General features: G+C 37.1%; 1 protein-coding gene and 1 long non-coding RNA gene across 3 annotated transcripts; both read left to right on the forward strand.

Annotated features, from left to right (window-relative positions):
* Window positions 1–91: 91 nt before the first annotated feature.
* rnf144ab (ring finger protein 144ab) lies at window positions 92–21,265 on the forward strand. 2 transcript variants are annotated; one of them, XM_052587284.1, is made up of 9 exons: window positions 101–354; window positions 13,315–13,468; window positions 14,000–14,104; window positions 14,234–14,294; window positions 16,592–16,802; window positions 18,766–18,913; window positions 19,090–19,179; window positions 19,856–20,007; window positions 20,144–21,265. In XM_052587284.1, the coding sequence occupies exons 2-8, from the start codon at window positions 13,334–13,336 to the stop codon at window positions 19,985–19,987; spliced, it is 882 nt and encodes a 293-aa protein (XP_052443244.1). In that variant the 5' UTR covers window positions 101–354; window positions 13,315–13,333; the 3' UTR covers window positions 19,988–20,007; window positions 20,144–21,265. The 2 variants fall into 2 exon arrangements, with proteins under 2 accessions (XP_052443243.1, XP_052443244.1); XM_052587283.1 differs by having other exon boundaries at window positions 92–354; window positions 19,856–21,265.
* Window positions 21,266–21,674: 409 nt separating this feature from the next.
* On the forward strand, window positions 21,675–26,150 carry LOC127983673 (uncharacterized). Its single transcript, XR_008160478.1, has 3 exons — window positions 21,675–21,719; window positions 25,060–25,178; window positions 26,028–26,150. It is a non-coding gene; the product is annotated as an uncharacterized LOC127983673 (long non-coding RNA).
* Window positions 26,151–27,004: the final 854 nt, after the last annotated feature.

Here is a 27,004-nt window from a genome sequence, read left to right on the forward strand (position 1 = left end):
AGCAGATGGCAGTTCCCGTTTGTCTGCCGTACACCGGCAGCACTGTCCGCGACGCGTCAGCAGAGGGCTCCCGCGAGCGTCGCGTCTCTGCAACCGCGCGCCTCCATGCGCAGTCAAATGGCGCCTCTCCAGAGAAATACAGCGACTTGTCTGACCAGCTGATGTCAGATAGGGCAGAAAGCGCTTCTCTGATATTAGCCTCTTTATGTGCTATGATTCTGTGAGCTTTGATTTTTTTATTCATTTATATGTGGCAAATGTGGACGAATAGGAAGACATTGTGCTTAGCTGTGTACGGAGCTGATGATATTCTCGAAACGGATTGACAACTAACGTTAATAGATTCATTCTAAGGTAAGCGATGCATGTAGTCAATGACAATGAGTAGAGCGGCGTATTCATTGTCAGTTCAAACTATTCTGATATGACAGCAGTGATTAGTTCTGGTTGCATGTCACCTTGCATGTTGTGTTTAAAAAGGTAACTGCTTTTGACGCCGTCTCTTTGAAACACGTAATATACTGCATTTATTATGTGAGTAGAGTACACTGATGTTTGGGAAATCTCAGGATGTTGTCAGGCTGAACCGATCCACATGATCCAGGGAAACTCTTATATTTTAAACTTGTCATTTAGGAGGCTGGTTTAAAACAACATTACCCTATAGGGCTTTCCTTCTAAATATGTGTACCAGTGTACTGTAATAAGAACAGTGACATTTACATGGATGCTATTTTACTTTAGAAATGTACTTTTAGGAATCCTAAGTATTGTTTACTGGCAGCTTGTCCACTCAGAAAACAGATGAGATCTTGTTCATCTCTTTCCCTCAGTCAAAACGTGACCTTTTACAATGTTTGTGGGAGTTGCTTTAATAGTTTGTTATATAATGCCTGACAGTCTAGGCTACTGTTGATTGATTGCAATAATATGCTTCCCACATTGGTTGTTTATTCAGGATGTTTAATGCAAAAGGAAATAAATGTAATATGACAAAAAGCATATTTACCAAACCGACTGACAGTATTGACAACCAACCTACAGTATATACAGTATATAGGCCTAGCTATTTATTAACTAAAGTTTTTATCAGCTTTTATATTTTATTAATATTTTAAATGCAATTTTTTTATTTTTTTATTTTTTTATTTTTTATTTTTTTGTCTGTCCGTAACTTTAGCTTAAAGGAATAGTTCACCCAAAAATGAAAAATCTGTCATTAATAATTACTCACCTCTATGTCATTCCCAAAACCATAATTCCTTCGTTTATCTTCGGAACACAGGTTAAAAATGATTTGATGCATTCCGAGAGCTCTCTCCTTCCCATAGACAGCAAGGATCAAGGATCAACATGATCAAGGTTCAGAAACTTAGCAAGAAGACTTAAAATAATCCATGTGACATCAGTGGTTCAACTGCAGTTTTACAAAGCTACGAGAACACTTTTTGTACACAAAGAAAACAAAAATAAAGACCTTACTCAACAATTCGTCTTCTCTGCGTCAACTTATAGTGCAGTATCACATATGTAAAGAACATATGCAATGTAGCAAAAGTATGTAGACAGATACGCTGATTACGCTAACATCAAAGCGAAAACAGTGTATAAAAAGTTTTCTCGTAGCTTTGTAAAATTACAGTTGAACCACTGATGTCACATGGATTATTTTAACAATCTCCTTGTAACGTTTCTAAGCCTCACTCTTGTAAGGATCCTTGCTGTCTATGAAGAGTCAGAGAGCTCTCGGAATGCATCAAAAATATCTTAATTTGTGTTTTGAAGATGAACGAAGGTCTTACAGGTTTGGAACGACAGAATTTGAACTATCCCTTTAAACTTGACCTTAACCTTAAACTTAAAAAGCTTAAAATTATTTATTCTATTTGCCAACTGGCAACATTTCAAATTTTCAATTAGATAGTTTTTTTTTATCCTCAGTGCATTGTCTGTGGTCAATCTGAGAGTGACCCAGATCATGCTTGTTTCGAATATTGAACTCTATATATATCTTTTGATTGGCAAAAAGTCTAACATGTAGTGTGTAGAAACCTATTATTAAAAGTGACTGGAGACTTCATTAATTTGCATTCATTTGGATTACGGGAAGATTGGTGACTTTAATCTAAATTGGGACGTTCAGACATGAATATGAGGAGAAAGGAAGATGATTGACGTGTGACGTTGCAGAAGCGGACTGAGCATGAAAGAGTGGCATTAGTGTCTGCCGTAGAACAGCTGGTCATCTCTGAATGTCCCTTTCATGAAATGCACAGGGACTTCCCATGTCCGGAACAAACTGTGCCTGCTAGTTCTCAGTCTTCCTGCTCTATACGCACAGACACTTTAACTGTTACATCAAGGATTTGTTAATGTCTCGGCACAGGTAGTTGAATTGTTACTGAGGCCAGACCAAATAAATTAGCCTACTAATGTGTTCTTTATGAATTTTCAAATCTGTGATCAGGGAGCTGTTTAGCATCTCTTCAGCGTAGTGAGGACAAGAGGCTGAGGTGACTCACTGCATGCTGATCAACTTTACAGAAGGAGAGGTGTATTGATGTCTAGTGGACCATAATATCAGCCCACATCAGGGGTGTCAGATCATTTTAGGGCATTTGAGGATTGTACCGGAGTCACCGGACCTTATGTGTTATATTTTCATATACAACATAAACTGTTTGTTTATGTATGATTAATGTATGTGTGATTAAATCACTACGGACATTCACAGTCAAACATTGAAACAATCAAATGAGCATTAATGTATCTTAGCATATATAATAAGTTGGAAATTCACATTTAAGACTAAGAATAATGTTTCTTTTTGAACCTGTCCAAGATGTCATAAGCCATTTGTTCATACTGTAGGAAAATTTTAACTCACTCCGTCGTCACACAGATCCAGTTTCAGATTAAAGTCATGAATTTGCACGTAGTGTATGTGGATTCATTAAAGAGATTTGCCTCTTACAGATGTGAGCTTTAACTTGCAACACAATCTTTATCCGTCTTGCTGTGGTTAAAAGTAGAATGTTATGAATATATCATACAGATTAGGGATATAATGCCAGTATCAACTTTTCCTGTTGAGATTAATTGCTCATGCTTTTATCACGCGGTATACGTTATTATCACTGTATTGTAATTTTGTTTTGAAAAATTGGTCATAATACAGTATAACAGGTTAAGTAACTTTTTTTATAACAAAAATAACTGAACATTTAAATACAATAAAGCAATACAGAAAAAACTTCTGCTTCTGCTACAGAAGTTATTAATCTTTGTTTAAAAAAAATTACAACTCTTAGTTCATGTTAGCTCATTAAATGACAGAGTTGCAACTTTCGATTTTAGCAACGTGTTATTAAATATTGGAGTACCTAATATTAAAGAAAGTTCAGAAGAATTTTTAATTGGAAGTTTATGTTAACTAATGTTAAATAATGAAACCATAATGTAAAGTGTGAACAAACAATAAAGAATCAATGTTGTAGTCCAGATTAAAATAAAAAAAGTTTGAAAATAAATTGCCTATTAAGTCTAAATATAGAAGTATTTGGCGCTGTGATGAACACCATAGCAAATCCACAAATTTGAATGGCTATTTAAATACGTTTTAGAATGTAGTGTGGCTGCTTTATTTATGGGGTTTCCAGAGTAAAGGCTGCTTTTTATCTGCAAATTAGCGCCATCTGCTGTCAGAGAGTGAATGTGCTTTCATTCAGCGCAGCTCTCACGTGTTTCTCCATGTGCTTCTCATGCGTGCTTGTTTACATCAGAGCGCACACTCTTTCAAGCAGCATACAGCGGTGTTGTGCATTTTGACCAGTTGATGGGAATAGGATTCTTAAAATGCATTCCAATTCTGAATAATTTGTAATATATAATTATTCACAGTATTTAGAAGTGCCCATGATAACAATACAGTGCATACCGAATACCGAATACTTTCACATGTCTAATACAGATATGCAAAATACCAGATTGTACTCCTTCACAGGCGTATATTTTATGTAATAACTTAACAACACATTCACATGTTCATTGTCCTCTGATTTTAATTAAGTCACATGACATGCAGGTAACAACCCTCTATGGACAGCTTGGCAATTGAATCGCCATTGGCTAGTAATTTTTTTTAGTTTACTCGCCAGACTGATATATAATATATATTGTTTGTAAATAACTGAAAGTGCATTGTTTGCATCAGTCTGTCATTATAATATGCTAATCAAGTATTATTTAATGATATAACTTTAGTCATTAGAATTAATACCATGACTGAAAGCATATTAGTAATTTTAACTGAACATTTTAATTGGACTGGTGGTTGTGCTTTTTTGGTCATTCAGTGTTTCTGTAAAAAAAATAATAATAATAAAAGGAAAAGATATATCGGAAAAAAACTAACATAAATAGTGATTAGATAATGATACGAATTCTACTATTAATAACAATATAAAATGCACTGGGGATTAATGAGCTACTGGATTTATGAATATGAAGAAATATTATGTTTGCGCTCAAACTGATTTTCTGAAATCAATACAAGGACGACAATAGGTAAGCGCCAGCCAATGAGATTGTTGTTTATGCATCAGCTCCACCCACTACCGGAAAATCCGACAGTTCTTAAAAGCTGAAGAATTCCAAAGGAAAACCGTTATTTTGACAGGAAAATACAACAAAGAATATAATTTATATGTGGTGCATCAATTCTCTCTCTCTCTCTCTTTCTCTTTCTGCGTGTGTGTGAGACAAAGCAACGGCTAAGTGTGTGCCTTCACACTAGAGTTTATGATACGTTAAATACACAAATACAAGTGCGCTGCGCATCCATTCAGATGAACTGAAAAATATCACAGATCACTGATGGAGAGTGAAACTCTGAAGCTCTCAATCAGAGTGTTTGGCGAGTAAAAATATATCCATGCTAAACTTTTACTTAGCCTCCAACTCACACACTGGCAAGTAAAATCTGAGAATTTATTAGCCATTGGCTAATGTTAGACCTAATTTAGTCACCCATAGTGAAAATTTAGTTGCACATGTGAGTAATTTACTCGCAATGTAGAAGGTTGAGGTAAGCGAGTGAAATATTTAATTTAGTGTTTTTGTATCATTTATATTTTACATTTTTATGATTTAATTAATAATTTCAGCTCACTCATGATTTTAGTTTCTTCACAAACCACATGTCCTAGATACAGTACAGGTACAGCTTCTAAGTACATGTTCTGGATACTCTGGGTTCACTGTAAGTTCATGCCACAGAATTGTGGCTTTTCTACTATAATCAAATATTAACAAAAAAACAAAACAATTCCAGACATCAAAAGAACAATGAATGGCACTGGATCTGAAGTACAGTAAACAGATCAGTAGAAGGAAACCCAGTGAAGTAGGTTAATCTGCGAGTTAATGAGGCCACAGGCCAGTGACTTCAAAACAGAGATTACAAATTCACCAAAAAGTAAAAAAGCAAGCTACTTTTAAAACTTCTGGAAGCATATCAAGTATTGATATAGACACTTATGAGAACAGAGAATACACCAAGACAAACTCTCCTACATATTTCTCTGTATTCCTTAGACATATGTTTATAGTTTTCTCAGACACCGTTGGATGAGAGATGAATGTGTGCATTTTTAACTGCTACAAATCCTTTGATCCCAGCCATTCACATAATCTGTTAAATCCTCTTTAGATCATGTTGTCTACGCTAAAATGGAACAAGCCCTCAAGAGATTCATCTGGTTGATTTCTGGTGCACATTGCGATTTGTCACTTTACTAACGCTTTGCTAATGATCTCAAATCCTTGTTTGTGAGATTAGACTTCTATCTGACATGATCTTATTACCCACATATTCTCATTAAATGTTTCAATTACGCTGTGGTATAAACAACATTTTATTTGAATAATGCATGGCTGTTGGTTTCTGCATATTTTGATCAAGATTTCCTTTCAGTGTCAACAGTATAATTCCCTTAATCTTTTGAGAGAAAAGAAATAAAATTTAATTCAGAACTTTCTGCAAATTAAGAGAAAATACAATTATTTAGGTGAATGATCACAATCATAATTTGGCACATTTTGGATGTAGAAAGGCTTTTTTGGCATTCAAAACTTATTCTGCATGTACAGTACTTGTACTGTTACACCAGTTATTAGTCTTGCAGAGCATAAGTCTGGGCTCTCCTAGTCATAATTATGCTGGCATGCGTATGGCAAAAACAGGAAGTGTTGCTGTTTCCTTGGGTAGAGCTCACATCCTGTGCTTGGCAGGAACACTGTCCGCTCCTCCTGACCTGCACACTGCCTTGCAGAGATTATTTCAGACCACACTGTTCTAAATGAGGATACATGTGCTTATTTTGTGAATCTTTTTTCCTAAGTGTGACCATATGGGAATAGACAGCAGGAAAATTCTGTTTTAATCCAAACCTTTTATGATTTTATAATTAACTATTATTTTATTTATTATTATTTATATATTATTTAACAATTTGAAGGGATGAACTGTTCAACGAAAGTGAAAATTGCCAGCATGTACTTACTGTCATGACTCATGTTGGTCTTAACATAAAAAATCAACAAGGACTGGTGTTGCCAATCTTTGAAATGGGAATAAAAACAACATATAAATGGCTTATTTAACTAGTGTGCTGTTTGCTATATATCTTTGGAAGTCATACCATGATGTCATGTACCACAACTGAGATGTTTATTCACTAAAAATGAATGGTTGTTTTGATTCAGATTTCATTAGTGGATCATTTGATCCTGTTCACAAAAGCAGTCTGAATGATTTATTCATGAGTCTCATTGATTCAGTTCTCAAATTCAATTCAGTTGTTCAATTTGTGTGCAAGTATGAACAGCCCTCAAGATTAGAAAATCACTTTAAAGGGGTCATATGATGCGATTTCAAGTTTTCCTTTCTCTTTGGAGTGTTACAAGCTTTTTGTGAATAGATATGATCCCTAAAGTTGCAAAGACTGGAGTCTCAAAGCCAAAGAGATATACTTTTTAACAGTTAAGACTCGTCCACGCCCCCTAAAATGCCTCGTTCAAACACGCCCCTACATGTATGCATCACGATGTGGGAAGATTTGCATAACGCCGACCAAATGTTGGCTGGATGCTACAAATGCCTTTTTTATAATGGGTTTTAATGTTTTTTTTTTCTTGACGCGCCGGTGTTCTGATCGGGACGCAGCATGACAGTATGTTAAGGGGTGTAAAATTTATGCGGTTGAGGCATTCGGCCAATCACTGTGCACTGGATAGCTGGCCAATCAGCGTTTACCTTGCTTTTCAGAACAATGAGCTTTTTAAAAATCTACGCGTTTCAGAAAGGCAGGGCATAAAGGAGGAACAAGAATGTGGAAAATTTGTTTTTTGAACCTTAAACTGCATAAATACATTTCATTACACCAAATAATGTTCTTTTTAGCAACATTATATGATCCCTTTAAAATGAAACAACATGATAGTGAGTCAAAGTGCTAACTTTGGAGGGAACTGTAGAAAACTGCTCCAAATACAGTGACTGAGAACATTAGCTATATTTTATTTTCTTGACAGGAACCAGGTTTCGGGTCAGCAAAGTTCATGAAAGGCCTTTTTTTTTTATCAAGGTGTTATTTATCAAATTACTGTGAATGCAAAAACTCTCTTTTTCTGTCTCAATCACTGTCTTTCTCTAAGCAGCAGTCTGACTCACGCAGTTATGCTTAAGTGTTCACATACTCCTCCTTCGTAATGTAATCCAATTAAGCAATTAGGTTGCTCAGGGATTTCAGTTTTGTTACTCACACAAGTTGGAAGACCTTCCAAAAGCATGTGTGTTCTGAGCACTGTCAGGCTTATTTAAAGTGAAGCTGTAAATGGTTTCAGCACCTTTTAAAAGTTTGATATAAAACTGGGTGAGTTAATGTAAAATGTGCTTTTTAAATAAGTTTTTTTATTGTCTTTATTAATAAAAAATACTGATGCTTTGAGTTTATCCTTACATTGTTTTCATTAATGGAGGATAATGTTTTTTTTTTTTTTTTTATGTTTCTATCAAAGGTCTAGACTGTAGCCAAACTGTTTTTACCCTGCTCACAAGAGACAGTTGGAGCGACAGTTGAGAACAGCTTAATTTGGCTTTAACCTAGATAAAATTAAAAATAGATCTTATGTAAGACCTTTATCATTTGTTATATAATTTTACTCATATTGTTTTCTAAAAGCTTAGATGAAAGCTCTATTGGCATCTCTCAATGTTTTTGCAAAACTGAGCGAAACCAGTTTCTTTATTAAGTGATCTGTGAGTGCCTTTTAGTGCACTCACTACAAGAAAACGTGCTTAACAGCTGTCAGCTAGTTCAGGCTATTAACCTCTGTCTTTGTATAGAAAAGTTCAATTACTGTGCCAAACTGTTGGCCACTCTTTGTCCTCATCTTGGACCCTATGAGGGGTTCATTGTGCCAAACCGCTGTGTGTGCCCCAGTTATATAGGGTTTTCATGACCTTCCCTTCTGACCTATAGAGGAAGAGCTCCAGATGTGGTTAGTCGCTGTCTAGATGAATGCACAATGGAGGTTTATATGCCTTATTTCATGCCTTCGAATTTCCCCTTTGATTTTGGGTGTGGTGGGCATCTTTGTTTCTGGTAATTTGTTCCTTTTAATCTAATTTAATTTGTTCTAGTTGTTTGTATTTGAATCTGCTGTTTGAGTGGTTAGATCTTTGGAAGAGTGCTTTTTCAGAGTCCTATTGTTATTTAGTTGACAGATATTTGCTGCATATCATTTCAGAGGCTGCTTTAGATGAATAACTTTTCTAGTTTATTGTGGCTTTATATATCCATGGTTCATTAAATCAGAAAAAAATATATATGGGGGGGACTTGAACTCATCCATTGGGAATTTATTGGATTGTAGAAAGTGGCCATTGATGGATGATTGTTTCATGTGAGTGACAACAAGTTGCTGGAGAGGAGAGATTAAAACTTGTCTGGCCATTGGATAACCTTATTGCCCAGCCCTCGCACTAGGCCTGGGCGAAAAATAGATTGAATGAATTAATCAAGTTTTTGTAATGGCGCATTTTTGGCTCCCCGGAGCTTCCGTAGCATTATGACGGCTACACACTGGATGCGTGGCGAAAGCATCTCAGCAGCGTGGCGTGTCTGTTTTTGATTCGGCTCCCATGTTAACAGGTTAGAGCTTGCAGACTGCCTGCGTGAGACGCACGGAAAACGCGTGCATGCTAGAAATAGAACCGACGCCTATTTTTCACGTGACACGCGCGCGTGTTGGAAGTGTTTCCAGGCAAAATATACTAGGAAAATAAGTTTATATGTCATTTTGTACACAAATACATATTAATTCATGACATTTTGATATTTGAAAGTCTATAGGTTGGCATAAATTCTGATATATATGTAATTAAAAATAAATAAATAATGATCAATTTTCAAATATTGCAACTGTCAAACGTAGTCTATTTTGCCGTCAATACTGTTGACGGTGTCCTTTATCAGTAGGCGTAGGTGTAGGTGTGTAAAAAAAAAAGTTGATATTGTTGTCATGAAGACAAGAGCCTGGTCTGTTGACGGCCTCCCTCTATGTCACCTACAGCAGCAGCAGTGGCCAGCGCCGCGTCAGGCACGCTTCTGGTGTGTAAAGACACAGAAAACGCGAGGCAGCCACCACGCTCCTGACACGCAGCAGAGACGTCACGCAGCCAGTGTGTCACCGGCCTTAGTTTCACATGGCAGTATGGCAAGAGACAACATCAACATCATAGCACACACGAAACAGCAAGCGACAACATGGCTACCAGTGAGAGTTGGAAGTTTGTTCCCAAGAAAGTAGGGATGCACCGAAATGAAAATTCTTTGCCGAAACCGAAAACCGAAAAAGAGAAAACCAAGGCCGAAAACCGAAACCGAAACACCGAAAGAAATTATGCCAATTATTAGTACCATTGCATTTATTGCTATGACCGTGTACTAACTTTACTAAAATTAAGACATTGCAATTGCATAAATTAATATTAAAGTTTCAAAGATAATTACAATTACATAACTTATTTAAAAAAAAAAAACATAAAAATACATAATTACAAATGATGCAAATATTTATTAAGCACATTGCAACAATGCACAGTATAAAATAAAATTCAAACTAAAAATGTATCCCACTCATGTGTATATTTAATAACAATGTACAGGCCTACTGGCCTGCAGAAATGTTTTAAAATGAACAGTTCTCTCATAAAAACAAAGTGCATTTAGGTGAAGTGCATTTGAAATTTTTCTATGTAGGACTAGAAAGTGCATTACTTCTCCAGTTGGCAAGACTGTTATCACTTCTGGGGATGGGGACTTCAGACAGATAACCATCTAGCTGTTGAGCAGTTGAGCTTGTCATCTGCCTGACATTTGAGAAATATTTGAGAGTGTATTTAAATAGGGCCAGGGCATAAATAAACTTTTATCAAATTAAAGCCGAAATCTAGCAGAAAATCTACCATAAATATGGCTACAATCTGATATTATGTATGTGTGTGTGTGTGTGTATATATAGTAGCCTAAGAACAAAATAGCCAACGTATTATTATTATTTGAGGCACTTTCTTGCAGAATTCCACTAAACATATCAGACAACGATGGTGCATGCCACTCACCATCATTTCTCGTGCGCGCTGCCTTATTTCCGCATCCAAGTAATGGTCTTTATAACGCAGATCAAGCACATTCGCGATGAAGTGCAGAGGATCCGAAAAGATCTCAGTGAGACGTGTGCTAACAGACTCTATAAGACTGTACTTTTCTTTGTTTTTACTTCGTGGTCCGTCTTAATTTCTTTGTTAGGAGACGCTTTAGTGCTGCGAATAAAGGAATACGAAGAGAGAGAATGTTCTCACTGGTGTTAAGTGAATGTCGCGGGGAGCTCGTGGTCTTTGCTTTGCAGGTGCACGTGCAGGTCGCGGTTTCTGTTTGCGTCATCACAACATTTCGGCCGTGTTGTTTCGGTGATAAAAGTCTATCGGCCGAAAACCGAAAAGGCCATTTTCGGCCGAAAATTTTCGGTGGCCGAAATTTCGGTGCATCCCTACAAGAAAGGAATAAAATCATCTGTTGTTTGGAACTGGTATGGGTTTGCTGCGACAGACGTGGAGCAAGAGACCCCACGCTGCAACATTTGCCTAAAGCCCATCGCAGTCAAAGGCAGCAGCACCACAAACCTATTCCAACACCTGAAACAGAGACTTCCAGCCGAATGTGAAAATGGGGGTTACATTTGTCTTGCTTTTGATTAAATAAAAGCAAAATTTGCTTTAAGTTGTCTGCCATTTGTACTTATTGCTTTCCTCAAGTTGGGGGGAAAATCAGAAAAAAATCAGAAATCGAATAAAAAAAATAAAATCTGAGATTTTATTTTTAGGCCATATCGCCTAGCCCTACCTCGCACTAATATAATATAGTTGTTCCTGATGAGATTTGATGTAAGGCTATACTGCACGAATGTGGCTACCATTTTGATATTCGAGACAAATTTTGGTCATTTTGAAAGATTTCTTTCATAGTAGGGCAAACCTTGATGGCTTTTATCATTTATTGTTGCCTTCACTATGAGAAGCATCTTATTGCTGCTGTGATGTATATGGGCATCCAGTGAAGTTGGTTTGCAGTCCTGCAGTGTAACTGCTCTTATGACAACTGCAAAATGAAGAACCAATTAGGTGCACATCAAGTGCTGACATCTGATGCAGTGTGTTTGTCATAGAAAGAAGTCCCTTCACATTATCGACACTGCCTCGTCAATGATAGACCCATATATTCTACAAAATTTAATTTTCCTCATTTGTGTGGTACCATTTTAAGGTGAGGATGTAAGAAAGTGCTGTGATTACCACATCAGCACTGTCCTAAGATGTACATCATACAATCAGTCCAACATAAAACACTGATGTACCACAGTCTGCCTTGGCTTTTACCCAATGTCTCACCAGGATTGTATCCGACAGCCGACAGTCATAAAGAACAGAATACTCTCATCCCATACACGTGGCTTTACATACGACATGTGAGTTACTTTGTCTGGGTAAGGCTGTGTGGGTGTGTGACGGAGGTGAAAGGCTCAAACAGAGAGACGCACAGCCTGCTGAGAGCCCTTTGCTGTTTGGGCTGTCGACTATTCCCACCACAACACAATGAGATACTGCAGGCGCAAACACATGAGTCTCCATCTGTCTCCACCTACACAGAGATCTGCTGTGGGGAACTAGACCATCTGAATGTTCCTCAACAATTAATTCCTTCAGCATGTGATGTGGTGAATCACATTACTTTTTAGTGCAAAAGTTTTGTTGTAGCATATTGTGAAGGTGCTTTTGAAAGTTCACGCATACAGTGTGTTTTGCAGAAGTCTGTTTGTTTTTTAGCAGGCTGCGCTGTGTAGCTCGTACTCTCTGAGGGAGTCTGTTCTGTAGGGCTCTCCAGTAGAGACGGTCATTAGTTTTCTTTGGGTTGCCTGGCAGCAGTACTGAGGGATATTGACATACTTGCCATTGACTGATTGAACAAGCCCTTGGCTAACAGCAAAAGATCTCTGAAGGGAAAACTCTTGTGGCAGACCAAACATTTTAATGTTTTAATGGATAAAAATGTTTGTATCCAGTCATAGTTAAAGAGGAAGTGTCTGACGACCCCCCACTATTTTTACCTTTATTACAAAGATGACTTTATTGTCAATGCTCACTTAAAGTTAATCTTTAAAAACACTGTTTTTAAATGCTGTTTTCAGAGCTTTTATTTAGCAAATTATTTATTTTACTTGATGTTAATTTTATTGCTCTGATCAGTGTAATTTTAAATTTAAACTAAAACTATTAAATATTTTCAGTAATTGGAGAAAAAAAAAAAATGAAGTACTGTAAAATAAAATAGACCTATAGATATTAGATTAAAAAGTTAAACATAGCAACTAACTGAAATAAGTTTGAGGAAATAAAATAACTAAAACTGAAAAAGAAAAAATTAAAGCTAGGGAAAATATTAAAAATAAATGTTAGATCCAAAACAAATTATAATAAATGCAAAAAATTAAAGCTGAAAATATTATTTAAAAAAAATATTATTCAATACTGTAGTAAATATATTGTACTAAAAGTACACTGGTAGTGTTGTCTAAATTCAACTGTTGCATTTAGAATTATTGATTATATTTTGCAGTATTTTGTTTTAATTTATTAAAATAAAATTATATTTATTGACTGCTTCAGCTGTTTTTATCATTTCTGTCTTTTAGTGTCCCAGATCCGCATACCATGAGCAGCTCTCGCTATGAACCCAGCTGGGACGTGGACCTGGCGCCCCTTCTGTCCTGTAAACTGTGCCTGGGAGAGTTTCCCCTGGAACAGATGACCACCATCTCCCAGTGCCAGTGCATATTTTGCAGTCTGGTAAGGACTGTGTCTTCATAGGCCACATTAGTGTGTGTATTCCAGACTAACACAACAAATTGTAAGACAGCCTTTTCACAAGTGGGAATACAGCAGTAATGTAACAGCACTGAATATACAGGAGCCAGCCCATAAATACTGTTTGTGACCTGCCTTAGTCCTATTTTTCATTATATAGATAGATAGATAGAGTTTTTTTTATTCTAGATGTAGAATATATAATTGAGTATGTGTACATACAGCAGGTGGCCAGCCTTTCTGGCGCTTACCGCCGCGCATACGGTAACTGTAATTCAGTATAGTTCTATACTAGTGCTTTGACAGTTGTTAGCTTCTTAAATCTTGATATTGGCCATACTGGCTTGTTCTCTACAAGCAGCTCTTGAATGTTGTCTCAGCAGAATGCTGTGACAGTCTGATGTTGGCTTGACTACAATTAACAGAGCGTTTGTGGGTGGAAACAACCACAGGCAGCAGTTGTCTCATTATTTTTTCAAAGATTAAAAAAAAATAAGAATCTGTCTCTTACAGTGTTTGAAGCAATATGTTGAACTCCTCATTAAAGAGGGCCTTGAAACTGCTATTAGCTGTCCAGACTCTGCCTGCCCAAAACAGGGACATTTGCTGGAAAACGAGGTAAGCATACTTAAAATTTGTCATTTTTGCAAGGGACTAGTAATAATTGTGCTTTAGTCAAAGTGTTACAACAAGCTCTTGCTCATTCGCTTGTATCAATCTTGCTCATATACTCTTTCTCTAATGTAGATTGAGTTTATGGTGGCTAGCGAAGTCATGCAACGTTATAAGAGACTCCAGTTTGAGCGAGGTGAGTTTTCCTGAGAGATTCATGAAGTACATTAATCTGGTTTAACTTTTTAAGCACATTTTCAATCATGTGTATGAACACCTTGTAGGGCAGGGCGATATCTAACGATATGATCATGCGCATCTAGTCAGTAAATCTGGTTCCGTGATTACTGCTAAATCGCCATCACCTGCTTTCAAATGGAGAGGCACTAAATAGACAGAACTGTAGATCACTGATTAGCTACGCAATATTTCGTTCATTATTGCAGATGAATCGTGTTCGATAATCAGAGGTGGGTAGTAACGAGTTACATTTACTTCGTTACATTTACTTGAGTAATTTTTCGGGGTAACGAATACTTTTCGGAGTATATTTAAAGATGGGTACTTTGTACTCTTACTTGAGTACATTTTTTGGGAAAAATCTGTACTTTTACTTCGTTACTGTGGGCGACGCCCCTCTCGTTACTTTATCTTAATGCAATAAATGCTTCAGTTTATTCCAAACGCGCCGTCTACTTTTCTCTGGACAATGAGCGATGCCCATTCGCGAATGATTCATTCTTTTGAGTCAACTCTGTTCAAAGGCTTGATCAAACCAATTGGCAAACGAGTGAATTGGTTCATGAATCAGTTTGATTGAGTCGTTCAGTTCCATGCTGCACGCGCTGAGCTCTGAAGCGGTTCACTCAGAGTTGTAACGTTTAAGAATATTAGCAGCGTTGAAAACGGGGCTATGGAACTGCACTGAATTGAAAGCTAATCTGCAAAGGCTATTCTTTTCTTGCGATGGAGATCCTTATTAGATGAACGCGTGTGCTGTCTACTGTTTAACAGGTAATAACTTGGGCTACATTCGATTACAGTACACGATACCACTGTGACATTAGTTTGTTGTACGTGTGTGGCTTATAACAGGTTGAATGCAGCTTCCAAAAGACAAAGAATAGCCGATTAAGATTTTATTAATTTTAATACAATCACACCAGTGCGAGTACGTTCATCAAGTCATATCATCAGCTGCTAAATTCAGATCTGTGATCGCTTGCTGGCGCTGAGCCAGAGACAGACGCGTTTTTACAGCGCTGCGCATTAACCAATCACACACGGTTCTGTTGAGCTTTTGAATGCAATGGCCAATCAGAGGTGTTCCGATGAGTCATCGCTGAAATGCCGGTGCTTCCTTCACTCGCTCACTTACTGAATACCTCTTTCTGCCGAATTCTCTCGTCAGAAACAACAAAGTGCAGATGTGTGTACGAATCTATAATTAAGATATTGATTTCACAGTGTTAACAGTTTCAGTGATTTTAATGGTAGTTTCTGAGAGTGAATGAAATCTAGACTGTCAGTGAAAATTATGTTTAATAATGTAAATGTTATTTGCTCTCTTTCTGAACAATGAAAGATTAGTAGCAATATTTATATCACATTAACTTTCAATGTTAAATTCACATTTAAAATAAACTCAGTCGTATTAAAAATATGTTATGGCATGACACCTATATTTGTTACTTAAATAAACAGACAGGGTTTTATAATAAATTACATAAATTGGATTAAAGGCTGATGAAATATATAAATTTATACACACACACATACATTACATACATTTTTTGTCTATATATCTATATAAAAAAAGGCTCCGTATATATGACCCAAAGTAACTAGTAACTAACTACTTGAGTAGATTTTTTATCCGATACTCTTTTACTCTTACTCAAGTAACTATTCAAGACTAGTACTTTTACTTTTACTTGAGTAAATATTTCTAGAATTACTTTTACTTTTACTTGAGTAAAGTTTTTGGGTACTCTACCCACCTCTGTCGATAATGAATGCCCAGTCCTACCCCCTTGACATAAAAGTCTGTTTTTGAGTGTTTTTATTTATTCTTATTTTTTTTATATACTGTGACTTTAAGAAATGCATTGTATTTAGAAAGAATAATGCTTTGTTCCAATAAGATGGGTCTGTGAGTTTTGTCATGTCTATATTATAAGAGCAACCTCTTTGAAAAGCCTGCATCAAAATTTGACACATTCATAAAACATTTACACAGAATAGTGCAACATAAAGTGATCAGGACATTGTTAAATGTTTCATTCAGAATGAGCTTTTTTGCAGCATAGTCTTTTTCCATAGGGAGGAAGTTCTTACATCATACAGACTAGGAGTATGCGTTCATACATCAACCTCTTTTATCTCAAAACAAAAGCTGATTCCAATTGTCAAGCTGGGAATGTAGATGTCTGAAGTCGTAGATCAAATAAAATGGTTCATAATTTCAAATACGCTGTTGGTTTTTCTTTGCAGAGGTGCTTCTGGATCCTTGTCGGACCTGGTGCCCATCGTCCTCCTGTCAAGCTGTGTGCCAGCTGAATGAATCAGAGGTGCAGCTCCCACAGCCGGTGCAGTGCCCTCAGTGCAGTCTGCGTTTCTGCTCCGCCTGCAGGGCAGACTGCCACAGCGGCCAGGCGTGTCAGGAGAGCCTGCCAATTACCACCTTTCTGCTTGGGGAAAACGGGTACTTGCACTAGTGTACTTTAAATCCTCAGTGTCAAATCATGTAGCATTCACAGCAGAAATCTTCTTTCTGTTTCAATGCATGCTGTTCTTAAACTTTCTACTGATCAAAGAATTCCACAAGTGTTTTTTTTTTTTTTTAAGCACTGATGATCAGAAATGTTTCTTAAGCATCAAATCAGCATATTTAGAATTTCTGAAGGATCATGTGACACTGAAGACTACAGGTGCATCTCAATAAATTAGAATGTCGTGAAAAAGTTCATTTATTTCAGTAATTCAACTCAAATTGTGAAACTGGTGTATTAAATAAATTCCGTGCACACAGACTGAAGTAGTTTAAGTCTTTGGTTCGTTTTAATTGTGATGATTTTGGCTCACATTTAACAAAAGCCCACCCATTCACAATCTCAAAAAAATTGAATATGGTGACATGGCAGTCAGCTAATCAACTCAAAACACCTGCAAAGGTTTCCTGAGCCTTCAAAATGATCTCTCCGTTTGGTTCACTAGGCTAAACAATCATGGGGAAGACTGCTGATCTTACAGTTGTCCAGAAGACAATAATTGACACCCTTCACAAGGAGGGAAAGCCACAAACATTCATTGCCAAAGAAGTTGGCTATTGACAGAGTGCTGTATCCGATCATGTTAACAGAAAGTTGATTGGAAGGAAATAGTTTGAAAGAAAAATATGCAAACCAACTGAGAGAACCCCAGCCTTTATGAGGATTGTCAAGCAAAATCAATTCAATAATTTGAGTGAACTCCACAAGGAATGGACTGAGGCTGGGGTCAAGGAATCAAGAGCCACCACACACAGACGTGTTAAGGAATTTGTTGAACCACACACAGATAAGGGACAGCTGTGGCCTAATTGGTAGAGAGTTGGCCTTTTAACCCAAAGGTTGAAGGTTCAAGTCTCCGTGCTGGCAGGAGTTGTAGGTGGGAGGAAGTTAATGAACAGAGCTCTCTTCCACCCTCAATACCCATGGCTGAAGTGCCCTTGAGCAAGGCACTGAAACCCCAGTTGCTCCCCGGGCGCTGGATATATAGCTGCCCACTGCTCTGGGTGTGTGTTCATGGTGTGTTCACTTCTCACTGCTGTGTTTGCACTTGGATGGGTTAAATGCAGAGCACCAACTCCAAATATGGGTTACCATACTTGGCAAATGTCACGGCTTTCACTGTCACAACATCAAAGGCGTCTTACCTGGGCTATGAAAAAGAAGAACTGGACTGTGGTCCAAAGTGAGAGCAAGTTTTGTATTTCATTTGGAAACCAAGGTACTAGAGTCTGGAGGAAGGGTGGAGAAGCTCATTGCCCAAGTTTCTTGAAGTCCAGTGTTAAGTTTCCACAGTCTGTGATGACTTGGGGTGCAATGTCACCTGCTGGTGTTGGTCCATTGTGTTTTTTGAAAACCAAAGTCACTACACCCATTTGCCAAGAAATTTTGGAGCACTTCATGCTTCCTTCTGCTGACCAGCTTTTTGAAGATGCTGATTTAATTTTCCAGCAGGATTTGGCATCTGCTCACACTGCCAAACCCACTGAAATTAACTTTTCCACGACATTCTAATTTATTGAGATGCACCTGTAGAGTAATGGATGCTGAAAAATTTGCTTTGCCATCACAGGAATAAATTACATTTCAAAAATATATTACATTTTATTTTTTTAATTTAAAATAATATTTCCTAAGTTTGATGTTATACTGAATTCTTAATCAAATAATGCGCAGCCTTGATGAGCCTGAGACTTTTTGCTGACCACAAACTTCTCAACTGTATTGTTTATATACACATTTAACACATGTTAGCAAATTGAAATTCTAGTTTCACAACATTATGTAAAATAATTTATTCCGAACCTAACACTACAATGTCAGAGGTATTCAAATAGCCTTGATGAAGACATGACACTCATGACCTGTTCTGTTGCATGTTCATCTCCCGAATTTCAGCTCCAATCTCAAGAGCGAGGAGGACGAGGCTCCAATCAAACGCTGTCCTAAATGTAAAGTTTACATTGAGAGAGATGAAGGCTGTGCCCAGATGATGTGTAAGAACTGCAAGCATGCCTTCTGTTGGTACTGCCTGGAGTCATTAGACGTAAGATGTTCTTACAGTATGACCTGTTTAACTATTTTTATTATTATTATTATTATTTAAAAAATATCTGTACTAACTATTTACTGTAAAAGCATAACTTTATATGTCTAATTCCCTGCAATATGTTGAAAGTGCTGATTCTCCATGTAAACTCATATTCACCTTCGCCTCCTCAGGATGACTTTTTACTGATCCACTATGATAAAGGACCCTGCCGGAATAAACTGGGTCATTCCAGAGCCTCCGTCATCTGGCATCGGACACAGGTATGTACCAAATGAGCATAACCCTCTTGACTGCAGATCTGAAGTGCTAAAGACAAGCTGGCCTACACAAATCAACTGAAATAACTCTCTCTTTTTTTTAATAGCCATCAGGACACGATTGATTTTTCTATAGTAGGGAGATATTATGTTTATTATTACAAAAGTGGCTTACGTCACAATGGCTTACTTTACAGTGCAGAGAGACAGGAGCTTTTGGTTACTTTATTATATTGGGAATAAGAAGAGAAAGGTGGCTGATCCTCATAATCCACATTGATATTTTTTGTGAAAAAAACTTAAATTTGGCTATTCAGTACTACATTAAACTCAAAGGCTATTCAAAAATAATACAATACCTTTTTGTTTATGTATTTATTTATTATATAAATTATATATAGCATGTTTGCTTGTTGACAGGTCTTTCAGATTTTTTAGAACTGGAAATGTAGAGTTTTATAATCTTTTTACTCTTTATCTCTTTTCTAAATCCATACAAATAGCTTTAGGAAAGACACCAAGATACAATCACAAAGCCATTGCTGCCCCCGTGTGGCTGAATGTCATCTGATTCATGTCAAAGCATGACAGAATACCTGCTGTATAGTACCATATAGTACTTTTTTTTTCTTAACAATTGTACTCTTTTTCTCCCTGGATCTGTCACCTCTGTGCTCAGGTTGTTGGGATTTTTGCTGGCTTCGGTCTGCTGTTACTAGTGGCCTCCCCTTTCCTTTTGCTGGCCACTCCTTTCGTGCTTTGCTGCAAGTGCAAGTGTAAACGTGGCGACGACGACCCTCTTCCCACCTAGCACCGATTCAGCTTCAGGAGGTGATTTTCCACTCATTTGACAGAGGATCGACTATGATCCTGTTTCGTTCTCCTGAGCACACTTTGCAGGTGCATTGGTAAAACACTCATCTGTTCATGAGACTGCTCTTCTGAATATGTTGACTTGCATTGAAAGGTGTTACGGAGGAGCAGAGAAGCTGATTGGATGAGCCATTGGAGTTCAACAGATGTGTAGTGTTTGGAAGCAAACACTTTTGTTCTGTCCTTTTGTTACACATCGTCTTGTATCTTTTCTCAGCATCACTGTTTCTACACTTTATGCGGTATTAAGGTTAACTAAGCTATTTTTGATCTTGTTTATCCTGACATATAACAAACACTTGACAGGAAAACATTTCTTAGCAGTGCTTTCATAATTTTCTTGTAGCATGTTCACATAACCTCAATATCTCAGCCAGTTTGTTTCAGTTTAATTGCATATGCATGCTGGTGGCCGAGGATGTTTCACTTTTGTACCTTGCACACAGGGACTTTAATGAGCTTTAGACTACCACTTGCTTTTATATGCTTCCTATACGATCTTTCGTAGGACGATAAAACCTTGTTCTTCCATTTGAATCTTCACAGATACTGTACACGCACCATAGACGTAGCAGACATGTCACCTGATGCCTTCTCGAAGCTTGTAGGCTTGGGTGTTGCTGAGAGATTTTATTATTATCCTGGTATCAGACAGTAGGTCACATATCGATCACTGATTATAACAGAGATTTCACAATCGTATCATTAAAGTAAGCTAATATTTTATATATATGGTAAGTAATGTCATCTACAGATACATTTCGTTAACATAACACACATGTTGGCTTTAGTTTGTGTTTCCAACCCAGAAGGGTCTTATCCTCAACCTGTTGAAGATGCAAATGCAACCTGCATTACCATGTGCCTGCCAATTTAGGTCAGAGTAATCAGGCCAGTGAGGCTTAACTTCTTACTTTTCAGGTCACTCTAGGAGTTGTGTATTTATTTAATTATTTTTTTGGAGTAATACTTTTGGGAACAATTTGCCAAATGTGATGTGTAAGCCCACATGTTCACTGTCTAGCACATTAATAACTGGTTGATGACTAGGGTACACCTAGTTTTTGTTCTTGTTCTTTGTTAAGTGAAGTATGCCTTGCATTTTATTTTATTTAATTTTTTTGTAATTTTGTTGAAACACTTTTTGTAGCTAACTGTATATAATGTGTATTTACATGTACTTGTTTTCATGTTTAAATATATTATTATGCTGCAATGCAGTTGTTTGGCTTTTTCTTGTGCATTAGAACAACTCTTTACTAACTACTAAGAAGACCATTGGGCTCATGCATTTAATAAATTTTCTCAATAACACACCCCAATTCGGAAGCTTAAATTCTGGGCTTCGCACACAAAATTATAACTTTTGGTAAAAAAATAAAAAATAAAATAAATCAAAGTTGAACCAACTTCCTTTCTTGGGCGTTTAGTGGTAAAGACATATTATGTAAAGTCTGCACAAATATATATTAAAAAATAAATTATTTAGATTTTTTTTTTTAATCCAATCAACATTCAGAATGCTAATGTTGACTAAGCTACGTAATTAATACAAATCCATCCAGCCAATATTGAGATAATTCTGCACGAGCACTGATTTGGCAGGTTTCTTGTACTGTCTATGGGTTTCACGAGACAACGGCCACCATTTTGTTAAGTTCACGCGTCAGGTAAGTGCCACTAAATATATTTTTAGACCAAATATATTGACGACATCGTACAATATATTCAATGTTTTTGAGTGGATATTTAGATGTGTTGCATAAGTAATATGTCTGAAGAAAAGTGGAAATTTAAAAGAAATCAGAGCATCCAACATGGTGGCTCTAGTAAAGAAAGCTTTATATACAAAATATACGATTTTTGAAAGAATTTCATAATTCAAGGAATAGTTCCCCAAATTTTTTTTATTTTATTTTAAATAAAAGTGGCCCATCTCTACTGGTTAGCGGGTTCCATGAGGACTACAACCGTTGAGTGATTCAAGCACCTTAACCATTCGCTTTTAAAGCACACATTTATGAAATTCATGTTTTAAAGTTTACAAGACTTTTGCATTAATTCTAAGTTCTAAAATGTCTTCATTTGACATTTTCCCCCTCAAATGCTGAAACTACTGTGTTTTTAACTGACAGCGTGCAGTGTTTCCGTGACTGTCCATGTAAATATGAGGCGATTTGGTGTCTGTTGCTAAACATCTAAACGTATTGTTTCACACTGCACAAGTGTGACGGAACAGGGTTTTATAATAACCCCAGATAGATAAATAAATAAAAAAGTAGTGCTGCTAACCCCGAATGAAATGAAATGTTTCTTTACCCGCCTTCAATAGAAGTCTGTTTAAAGGGTTAGTTCACCAAAAAAAAAAATTAGCCCATGTTTTACTCCCTCAAGGCACCCTAGATGTAATGTCTTTTTTTTATACGAATCCAATTGGGGTTATATAAAAAATTGTCCTGTCAATTGCAATCTGTTAAATGGCATTGGGCAGGTGTTTTTTCTTTTCTTTTTTTTCTTTTTTTTTTTGAACAGTCCAAAAGAACGAAGTCAAATAAAGTGCATCCATTCATAATAAAATGTGCCTAACACAGTTCTGGGAATTAGGACCTCCTGTTGGTAATTAATGTGTTTTTGTAAGAAAATATCCATATTTACAACTCTGATTGGATTCCTCTGAAAGAAGAAAGTCATATACACCTAGGATGGCTTGAGGGTGAGTAACACATGGGCTGATTTAAACTTTATGGTTGAACTAACCCTTAAAACCTCTCAAATGTCTTCCAATAAATCCATGTGAAGTCTCATAATAAGTTCCATAGTTTTCCATCCAACCTAAATACTCTATCAAACATGTCAATGTCCATCTTTTGAAGAGCGTGAGAGGTTTCGCTGGGGTTCTGCAGCATCTGGTGGGAAGCCGAAGGGCTGTGGCTGACCGAGCAGAGGGGCTCTCGCGGGGCCAGTGGGCATCTGCCTCGACCCGCTACACTTCACCCTCCAGCATCATAAATTCATGCGCTGCTCCCCCCGCACCATCTGTGTCCACGCTCACCAGCGGTTCGCACACGAGCTCTGGTGACATGCAGGACGGGCAGAGCAGGGGTAGGGCATGGCCACGCTAGAGCAGACTGTGCAGCACTACGCTGTGCCAACACAAAGAAAAGCGAGAGACAGGAGCACAGCTGTCTTCCTGTCACTACACTCGCTTGGTTATTAAATTAGACTTGTGAGCATGTGTCCGGAATGCTCGTTTTTGAGTTTCAAGAAAAAGGCTTACCATGCATGCTTTTATTTAGTTGCACTGCATGTATTCAGCCACAAGATGGTATGACTGACTGACTTTTTAACTTTGTGTGAAGTCAGTATAAAGAGCCACTCACTCCGATTATTGGAGTTTTGCTTTATGTAATAGATCTGAAACACCCTGTTAGTCCTGGTTTTCTGCATGTGACCCACTGCTTCCATCATCTCTGACCAGACCTCGCTTTCCTCCATCGTGTGCCCCATCCGAACAACTGAGACCCAGCGGCTCGCTGGCAGGTGTTGGTCCTCCTGTCGGCCGCAGCTAAGGGAACTTCACTGGGCCTTTGTGCCCGCTTCAGCCTGGCTCTGCCGTCCCGCTGGCAGATGGCATCAAGCTGCGGGCGCCTCTCCCAACTATAATTACCAGCTTCAGCTACAGATGGAGACAAGCAGGCGCGATGGTCCCTGTATCCTCTGTGGCCTTCACCAACCTCCGCAGTCTGCCCTGAAAAGCCTAAACAGGCCTGCTGCTAGGACAAACCACCACACACTTCACCAACTGCTAAAGTGACTGTGAGCTTCCTGCAGATTAAACACTGTGTAGATGTTCCATTAGTTAGTTGCCGTTAGTGTAATATCAGATATGCACTATTAGCTTAGTATTATTGTTGTTAAACCAAATTCATGTAAGCTAAGATGTAAGTACCATTTATCAACTTCTCAATTAGTTTAAGCTGTAGGCATTCGTTCTTTATTGACCTGTATTGCATCTTACAGTACATTGCATTGTAATTACTTTTGATTCTTAATGTTGATGTTATGGAAAACAATTTCAGATACATAGATGGTTATAAATAGATAAAATTATTTTTTAGTTTAACCCCTACTATGTATCATGGATACAAAAATCAAGTTGAACCATGTTTGTTTAGAAATATTAAAACAGAAATCTGTAATGTTACTGCTTTCTTTTAGGAAGGCTGAACTGATCCATCTGAAACAATGACATTATAACAACATTTTGTTTTGATTTTGTACTATAGATTTTAAAATTACCTCCATTAAAAATTATTAACAGGTAGTTTCTGACTGAAATAAAATGTCAATTAGATGAAAAGATGTTTTAGTTAGTTGCCAGGGCATTTGTTTTAAGTTTTTGTTAACTTTTATGTTAAGTTTACTAAAGTTAAATAGAAATGTTAAAAAAGAAAAAAAAATCAAAAGAATGACTGCATAAACAAAAAATAATAATAATTCTAAATATTAATGAAAACTTTTATATTCTATTATAAAGCACAAATAAAAAAGAAAACTGAAAATAAAGTAATTCTAAATATTAATACTATAACAATATATAAATAATATCACTGTCATCAGTGCTTTGGTGTTTATATTCTTCTTCTCTTCTTTTTCTTGTCTCCGTCAGAGAAAGGTTTCCATTATCAGGCATCCATTAATGTTAGAGCTACTTTTCCTCCAAACTTAGCACTCCCCCACTCTGTGTACTTCCAGTCTCTGTTGAAGGTCACACAGTCTTCGGCTCCTGGTGCAATGAAAGCACGAGATCTGTCCTTGATGTCCAACTGGCCTTCACTGATCACACTGCAACAACTGCCCAGTCCTGCTACTTCACGCTGTAACACAGCACACGGCATTTCCAGTTTTTCAGCAACCTTATCCCATCTGACTCACTGTTGAGACTTTTATGTCATGACTAGCAGGTTGTTATTCACTTTTCACTGTCTGCATGTGCATTCAATCCCTTAGATGGATACAAAGCGCAAGGCTGCATCCCAATTGTAATACACTAAAAAAAGATGTTATACAGCTGATGGGGAAATCCTGTACTTTTGAGTGTATTAAAAGTACAAAGTTGAAAGTATGAAGTAAGTATATTATCATGTCACAAAATGATGTCTTGATACCAATTATTGTCTTTCAAATATCAATCCAAAGGCCAGTTCACAAGTAGAACAATAACTATAATGACAACTACATTATCATTGACATCAAATGAAACTAATGTTTTGTTTATTATCAAAGTGGGGTGCAGTTATGCCATCTGCCACTTTAAATGCTCAAACTCTTTAAGTCTGGTGAATTCTGATTTATTCTCAATGTTTTCATCATTCATCAGCTGAAAAAAAAAAGGTCTGAAAGTAATTCCAACAATATTGTTCCTCTATGTTATCGTATTGATGTTGTGTGGATGTTTCTCTAATCATAAGAGGTAGAACTATTATTAAAGAGATACTTCACCCCAAAATGAAAATTGTGATCATTTATTTGTTTTATGACATTCCAAACCAGGTTTCTTTCATATGTTGAACACAAAAGAAGATTTTGAAGAACCAAACAGTTGTTGGTCCCCGTTGACCTCCATAGTAAGGGAAAGAAATACTATGGAAGTCAATGGAATATTAACAGTTATATTCTTCAGAATATCTTCTGTATGTTCAACATAAGACAGAAACACATATGGGTTTTTAACAACATGAGAGTGAGTGAATGATGGACAACATGTACATTTTTGGGTGAGCTATCCCTGTAAAACCTTATAGTTGTCATTATAGTTATTGATAATGGTGTGAATGGGCATTGCTGAACTGAATTTAGCTGGTCAAACTGTTTTCTGTGACACACTAATTTTAATCTGAGATACAATCCTGGATGAATATGTGAATTAAGCACTTTTTTTCTCTCTTGGACCTCACCATGCATTCTGTTTTGGCTAGAATCGGATTCAAGATCTTTTTTTTTTGGCCTACAATGGAGCCAAAGAAATGGAACCAACAGTTATTTACAAGCAATATAGCAGCCATAGACCCCAGCTGGACCACACCAATCATCTAATTCTGGTAAGAGCAGCATCTTTATTTGAAGCTCATGAAAAACTATCACTAACCATGTTTGTTAACCAAATCTTGTGGAGCTGTGTACTTTTTGGTTATTTCCGACTGTGGCTACGTACTTTATTTTGAATCTTTTTTTATGTTCTTTTACCTGGTAGTCGTGTCACAAGCTCTCTGAGATGCATCTGCGTGTATGTGAAAGTGTTTTAAAGTGTGCCTAGACTAGCGGGAGTTGGGTTAGTTCTCATGCCCAGCTGGCTCTTCTCTGAATCAGACATGGCTCTGCAGTAACAGATGGGTACTCTGGGGAGACTTAGAGAGAAACACGCCTCACATATCAGACACTCTCTGCTCTAGATCCACACTACTCTCAAGATTGCCCTTCAGTCCTTGAGGGAAACCGCTATTCAACATTACTCCATTAACTCATTTCATATATTAAATATGACATTACTAACTGGATAGTTGTGTAAGCACTTTGGGGAAATTGCAGGTGGAATGACTTTTATTGGGCTGCTGCATGCGACTGTGCATCTATAAACAACATCCCTGAGCAGTGTTAGTCAAGCCAACATAATTACTAAAACAAATGTTCATTAACAAAGTTTTTTTTTTTTTCAACCACGGCAATACAAAAAATATGCATCATGATTTTAATTAAAGCAAACTATTGACACACATGACCAGAAAAAAAGCAGTGTAGGATGTAACAATGTTTTTTTTTAAATGAGTTAAGATTTCTTCAAATAATCCAGTCATATTCAGTAATTTTATGGACTGAGATGTGTTGTACAGTGAAGGAACAATGGTAAAATGTTGAACAATGAAAGAGCACTAGTAAACTGAAGTACTTGAGTTTT

Source organism: Carassius gibelio, chromosome B20 (assembly GCF_023724105.1).
Source record: "Carassius gibelio isolate Cgi1373 ecotype wild population from Czech Republic chromosome B20, carGib1.2-hapl.c, whole genome shotgun sequence".
Lineage (NCBI taxonomy): Eukaryota > Metazoa > Chordata > Actinopteri > Cypriniformes > Cyprinidae > Carassius > Carassius gibelio.

Excerpts from the sequence above, each read along its gene's own strand:
- rnf144ab (XM_052587283.1), top strand. The coding sequence starts at position 13,334 with ATGAGCAGCTCTCGCTATGAACCCAGCTGGGACGTGGACCTGGCGCCC. Across the intron at positions 14,105-14,233 it reads GACATTTGCTGGAAAACGAG|ATTGAGTTTATGGTGGCTAG; the intron begins GTAAGCATACTT and ends TCTCTAATGTAG. Across the intron at positions 18,914-19,089 it reads ACTGCCTGGAGTCATTAGAC|GATGACTTTTTACTGATCCA; the intron begins GTAAGATGTTCT and ends TCGCCTCCTCAG.